The sequence below is a fragment of the Myotis davidii genome, unplaced genomic scaffold, assembly GCF_000327345.1.
Source record: "Myotis davidii unplaced genomic scaffold, ASM32734v1 scaffold100, whole genome shotgun sequence".
Lineage (NCBI taxonomy): Eukaryota > Metazoa > Chordata > Mammalia > Chiroptera > Vespertilionidae > Myotis > Myotis davidii.
The window spans coordinates 419790-425903 of record NW_006292691.1 but is presented as its reverse complement, the minus strand read 5'-3'; the positions used below and the strand labels follow the sequence as shown (position 1 = coordinate 425903).

Below are 6114 nucleotides of genomic sequence, written 5' to 3'. Positions count from 1 at the left end.
TCTGGAGACCCAAAACTATAATTTAGGTAACATGCTGCTTCTGCTTCTGTAAACTGCTTTTTTGCAAACCAGGTTCCTCATTCCAAACCTTGGGATGTAATCTATACCTTTGTGATCTTTGCCTATATAAATCTGGAGTTGCGGCCATCTTATCACTATGAGACTTGGGAAATGCCCCCCCATAGTCCCGGATTTGCAATAAATGTGACTCTTTAATTCGACTTCTTGAGGTGTCCTTGTGTGATTCGCGGGGTACGTTACAACAGTGGCACCTCCTCACAGTGTTGGTAGTAACAATAGCAGCTGTCACCTTCTAAGCAGGTTCTACCTGCTCCTCAAAATGACCCTGACCAGCTAGTCATACTCTGTTCAGAGAAGCCACCAGTTTGGCAAAAAGTTCCCCCAGAAGGAATGATTCCCAAAATCTTGTCCAGGGGAGCTCACCACCCTGGTATGAAAAGTGAGGGTCCAGGAGAAACTGGAGAGGGTCCCTAGGATATCAGCAGGCTCCCTCTCCCCCAACCCCAGCCTAACTCTGGGCCTTTCCCAGGTCGGTGATAAATACTCAATTTGGGCCTGAGGCCATAGAACTTGTGTCTCAAGAGACACTGTGTTCCCCATGCAACTGGGCCCTCCATGCCTCTGGCTCACAGCCAGGCCCCAGGGGCTCTGCAAGCGAGTTACCTCACGCTGTGGAACCCTCTCTCTTCGTGTAAATGCGGGTGCTCAGACCGCAACCACACAGTCTCCACTGAGGTCTGGGAGAGGGCCCTGGAGCCCTGCCTCCCCGAGGACAGCACTTGACGCCTTTCAGATGTTCTTAAAGGGCTCATTGCCTAGAGGGGTTCCCTCACCCACCAGCCTCTTGCCCCGGAATCCCAGGATCCAGGGGGAAGGTGTGAGGAAGTGTGAGAATCAGTAGTGGAGATGGGGTGGTGGGCACAGATCAAACAGAGGAGTGCTCACCTCATAAAAATCTCAGCAATCCGGAATCCGATCCCAGAGCCACCGCCTGTGATGAAGGCGACTTTGTCCCTGGGGGAAGAAAACAGGAGGCTTTTTGGGGGGTGGGGGCAGCCAGGGAGAGGTCAATGGGGGGGGGTGTAAGGAGACTTGCGCAATACTTTAAACAATAAAGAATTAAAACAACAACAACAGGAGGCTTTTTAAAGATATCCCTGCAAACTGGGGAGTGGGGGAAGGCTGTGGCTCTGGGAGGACTTTGACCCTACGAACTGGGCACCTCTATCACTTTTAGACTGGTAACAAATAACGTGGATGATTTTTGCAAGAAAATAAAACGCTAAAGCCTGCATGCCTAGGCTTTCTGGGTCTTCGGGCAATCCTATTTCAGCCTCAAATTCTCTATTCATAAAGTTGTCAGTTCAGTGAGTAATGTCTTCAAAACATACAAGCCGTCCTCCACCTGCCCCTCCCTCCCTCCCTCCTTCCCAGAACTGCCATTCGCAACATCCCCCGGCGCTGGCCAAGCCAAACAGAACGTACTCTCCACAGTGCAAGGATCAAAGTACCGGAGCACTCGGACGCCCCGAACCCCGGGTCCCACTCCCCAGTTCCTGACCCCGCTCTCAAAGGCAGACCAGGACGAGGCCCTCACCGGAGCAGATCGGGGCAAAAGAGGTGGCGGTACTCCGGGAGGCAGTCGTCCTCGCTGACATCGGGCGGCGGCTGGGCCATGGCGCTCGGTACGGACCCGCGGCAGCGAGGACAGCAGGGACTGCTTCGGATCAGAGCACCAGCTGCCACCACCAGGACCAGCGGCGCTCTCGCCGCGTCACTTCTGAGCACCCGTAGAGTCCGGGGAAACGGAGGTCCCGCCCCATCGCCGCCACCCCTCCCGCAGGCGCCCTCGCTCCTCCCAGGACGCCCGGCCCGTAGATGCCTCCTCGCCCTTCTCAGGGCGCCCGCCCTGCACATTGGCCCCTCGCTCCGCCCCGGACCACCGCCCCCCTCCCCCGTTGGCCCTACCCAAGGCTGCCTCCCAGCTTTCCCCAGGACATCTTGCAGCGCTGTGGCCACACCGCCTGCCGAGAATGGGGGTGGCTGGTCTGTCCCAGGACCGCTGGCAGGCGCCAGCGCAGTGCTGCAGGCGGATTTCTGTGGCTCTTCTGTGGCCGAGGCCAGGTGAGTGGGCTTCCAAACTGTCCACAAGACTACGTCCTCTCCACAAGACTGGGTGTTAGTACCGTGGTCGGAGCCAGCTGGATACAGCGGACACGCCTTCCCGGGTTAAGGTCAGGCTGGCCCAGCGTTTAAATGCCCTTGCCTCCCAGACACCTGCCTACCCCGCTGCATAAATATCAAAGAGGAGGGAAGGAGACTTTGGCCAAGGAAAGCCCCAGGAAGACCTCTGCTTCACTTGTCCAGGCCCAGTGCCAGTTCCTAAAATGACCCGTTTCAAGAGCAATAAATGTCAGGGCAAGGACCAGGCCATCCTTCATTAAGAAGGAAAAAAAGCCCGGCCGGGTGGTTCAGTGGTTAAGCATTGATTTGATTCCAGGTCACTGGTTTGATTCCAGGTCAGGGTTTGATCCCCAATAGGGGGCATGCAGAGGAGATAGCCCATCAATGTTGATGTTTCTCTCATTGATGTTTCTAGCTCATTGATGTTCCCATCTCTTAAAAAAAAAAAAAAAAAAAAAAAACAAACCTAAAAAAGAACTTTAAGAAGGAAAAAATATCAAATGAGGACCAGGCCAGCCCTAGCTGGTTTGGCTCATCGGATAGAGAGTCGGCTTGCGAACTGAAGGGTCCTGGGTTCGATTCCAGTCAAGGGCACATGTCTGGGTTGCGGGCTCGATCCCCAGAAGGGAGTGTACAGGAGGCAGCAAATCAATGATTCTCTCTCATCATTGGTGTTTCTATCTCTCTCTCCCTCTTCCTTCCTCTCTGAAGTCAATAAAATATATATTTTTTTTAAAAAAGAAAGAAAAAGGACCATGCCAGCCTTAGCAGATGTAATGATGTGCAGTGTCCAGTACCTGTCAAGAGTGAGTAGGGACACCTGGGCACTAGGCGTGAGATGTAGTGTCAACATGAAGACAAGTAAACACCAGGCAGCCTCGGCCACATGAAGCCATGAAGAGGGGAGGAGGTTATGGTCACCAAGCTTTCTGCCCTGAGGGTGGTCTTAGCCACCACCTCCCCAGCCACCCGTTCCTGCCACCCTCCAGTCCTGTCCAAGGCAGGAAGCTCCTTCTTCAGCAGAATCAGAATGATTTGGTGTTGGGACAGCACCAGCTTCAGGGCCCAGCGTGGATTCTCCCACATTTCAGGTTGGAGGTCTCTGGATCTCTGCCTGAGTCATAGGTTCTATTGACCTCCTACTGGTTTATACCACCTTGTGTAAAGGCCTCATTAGTACCTAGCCACCGACATAATGAGCGCTCCACCCCCAAGCACAGCACAAGGAATTTTAATGTGTCCCTTGTGGGGGAGGGGAGGTTAAACCACTTTTGGAGACCCCCCTCCCCAAAGGTGGTCTGGCATTTTGGTATGGAAAGGATTTGGTCCAATCACCTGCTGGTTTAAGATACCAAAAAGGCACATAAAGTTGGCTCAACTGCTCTGGGCTGAAGCCGAAGGCGAACAGGGAAGTGGTCTGGGACAGATGGGCAGAGCACAGTGTGGGCTCAAGTTCTTGTGTTAGGGGGAGGGGAAAGGAAGAAGAGGGGAGCTAAAAAACTGGGTTCCAGCCTGGCCTCGGCCTCTTACAACCTCATGGACCAGCCCAGACTGTTACTGGGAGCCTCATTTTCCCACCAGTCCTCCCTCAGAGTACCTGGCAAGATAGAGTCAGACAACAGACCGTGATGACGGAGGACATACACAACGTTCAGGGAATACTTTATCTCCCCGAAACTAGCAAGTAAGAGGTGTGATATCCCACATTAAAAGTCTCTTCTGGCTTAACTTTTACCTAGCAAAACAATGCGCTTGTGGCTGAGTGTGCCAGGGCCCCCGTACCTGCTGATGTGGAAGCTGAAGTCGCCTCGAATGGTGCCGGGGGCAGCCTCAGCTGAGTCCGTGTGCCCTATCATCGCCCTTGAGGTACAGACCACATTGGGGCCTTCCCAGACCTGCAGCACAGAGATAAAGGTCAGGAGAAGGGGGATGACCAAGGGCTCAGCAGCTCTAGGCTCAATCCAGGGCCCTCCACTCCTTCCACCAGGTCATACCATGGCCACCACGGGGCCAGAGCTCATGTAGCTGATGAGGGCTGGGTAGAAGGGCTTCCTCTGAAGGTCATGGTAGTGCTCAGCAAGGATGCTCTCTGGCGCCTGTGTGGCATTGGGAGAAGGAGTGAGAGGAGTCCCTGGAGAGGGCGCCCCATGGGCACGAGGGCAATGACTTTGCAGAAAACACCTACAGGAGCCGGCGTGTCAAGCACAGCAGTGCAGGAGATACCAACTCCACCTCTCCATCCCTCCCCTTCTCCTTCCAACAGGACACTCCTCCTGGAGCAGGACTGACATGAAGGGCTGAGGTTCTGAGGTCCGTAAGAAGCCCTCCCCCTAGTGCACTGAGGGACACCCACAGGCCAAGAGCCCTGGTACCTGAATCATCTTCATCCCCACCAGCTTGAAGCCCCTCCTCTCAAAACGCCGGATCACATCCCCAACAAGCCGCCGCTGCACCCCATCTGGCTTCACGGCCACCAGGGTCCGCTCCAGGGTCCAGGAGGGCCCTCCTTTAGAAGAGGAGGGTTCAGGGATGCTGCCTCACCTTTTCATGTCTCCTGACCCGTGTACCCCTGCCGGGACCCAGATGTCCTCTGGGCTACAGTGTCTGCCTCGGCCAGAGCAGCTCTGGAGGGGGATAAGTGTGGTGCCCGCAGCCAGGAATCGCCCAGCATGGGGCTGCCTGTCAGGGATAATCAGGGCACTGGATTCCTGGGGGCTTCCAACCTGTTGGAGGGGCCATAGCTCCCTCCCAGGCAGTAGCAGAAGCTGCTCATGATGGAGCTGGTGTCCCCTGAGAGCCAGGAGACCCAGGGATGACTCACTGGAAAGAAAGTATGACTCCTGGCCTCACTTTTGACTCCTGTCCTTGGGGGTGATAGCACAGACACTGCCACATCACCAAGGACCCAGAGCCCATCTTCTGGGTCTCAGGTGAAAGAATAGCAGAGAGCCAGGGAGAAACGCAGTGTGTTCTCCCCACCGGGTAGGCCACAGACACCAGGACAAAGGGACCCGGGGGATTGAGGAGGAAGGCAGAGAGGTTCCTGTCTGCAGGTGAGGAAGCCTGAAGGACTTCTCTTACACCTCCCTGGCCAGGCAGGAGCTCTGTGCTGCGGTGAGGTTTTAAGGCGGGGAGCTTCCAGAGCCAAGGAGAGCACTGAGCCCACCCCAACACAGCTGAGGAGACGGGAGGCTGCATCACCCTCCTGCAGCCCAAGCCACTTCTGAGTTATGCAAACCCACAGCACTGGATCCAGGCTCAATTGTCCTTTTGACAAGAGCCCAGACCCTGGATGTCCTGCAAAGTCCTTCGGAGACAGAACTGGTGGAGAAATGAGAATAAGACTGGAGCCGGCCAGCGTCCCAGGGGGCACCTGCAGCTGCCATTCCTCATCCCCAGGAGGAAAACTAACCAAAGCCTGTGCTGTGGGTGACCTGCTGGCACACCCCTTCAGGGCCCAATGAGGCCCACTGGGGAAGAAGCCCCCTGACTTGTTTGTTCCCCCCAAACCCAGAGCCTCGGGACCTGCTGTCTAGCCTGGCCTGGGAAGATGGCAGTGCGCTCCTGCCAGCGTCTGGAACACACGGCATCTGGCTCTCAGTCAGGGGAGAGGACCGGTTACAGATAAAGGCCCCGAGGCCCCAGGGAGGTCCGGGCAGGCGGACTTAGGGCCTAGAGAAAACACCACAGCGGCTCCGAGGGGGGAGTTTCATCGGCGGAGAAGGACTTCCCTCTCGGGAGCCCCAGCTCCGCCGGGGTCCCATCGCCACCCAGTGCGGCCACTAGGCCTCTGGCTTCCTTCTGCTCCAGAGTCCCTGGGTCCCTCTGCCCCGAGCAACCTGGGAGGTGGGCGGCAGGCGTGGGGGGTTGGAGGGCAATGAGAGGCGTGGGAGGGACGCAGGACCCCGG

General features: G+C 56.1%; 2 protein-coding genes across 3 annotated transcripts in view; both read right to left on the bottom strand.

Moving 5' to 3' along the window:
- DECR2 (2,4-dienoyl-CoA reductase 2, peroxisomal) overlaps window positions 1–1984 on the bottom strand; it is a 7009-nt gene extending 5025 nt beyond the window's left edge. The window contains exons 1-2 of one of the 2 annotated variants that reach the window (XM_006766152.2): window positions 1619–1984; window positions 967–1035 (exon numbers count right to left, since the gene is read on the bottom strand). In XM_006766152.2, coding sequence (XP_006766215.1) covers window positions 967–1035; window positions 1619–1938 — 389 coding nt within the window. In that variant the 5' untranslated portion in view covers window positions 1939–1984. The remainder of the gene's footprint in view (window positions 1–966; window positions 1036–1618) is intronic. The other variant, XM_006766151.2, reaches the window with a different exon arrangement.
- Window positions 1985–3914: 1930 nt separating this feature from the next.
- On the bottom strand, window positions 3915–4978 carry NME4 (NME/NM23 nucleoside diphosphate kinase 4). The gene is made up of 4 exons (XM_015565592.1): window positions 4929–4978; window positions 4578–4737; window positions 4200–4301; window positions 3915–4100 (listed from the first exon to the last, which is right to left on the bottom strand). Exons 1-4 carry the CDS (start codon window positions 4976–4978, stop codon window positions 3930–3932), a joined length of 483 nt encoding a protein of 160 aa, XP_015421078.1. The 3' UTR covers window positions 3915–3929.
- Between the last annotated feature and the right edge of the window lie 1136 nt (window positions 4979–6114).

What these genes read in the sequence shown, in the direction of transcription:
- NME4 (XM_015565592.1), bottom strand. Translation starts at nt 4,978, where the DNA reads ATGAGCAGCTTCTGCTACTGCCTGGGAGGGAGCTATGGCCCCTCCAAC. An exon ending in AGCTATGGCCCCTCCAACAG is followed by an intron (nt 4,738 to 4,928) that starts GTTGGAAGCCCC and finishes AAGGTGAGGCAG; the next exon opens with CATCCCTGAACCCTCCTCTT. An exon ending in TGGGGATGAAGATGATTCAG is followed by an intron (nt 4,302 to 4,577) that starts GTACCAGGGCTC and finishes AATGCCACACAG; the next exon opens with GCGCCAGAGAGCATCCTTGC.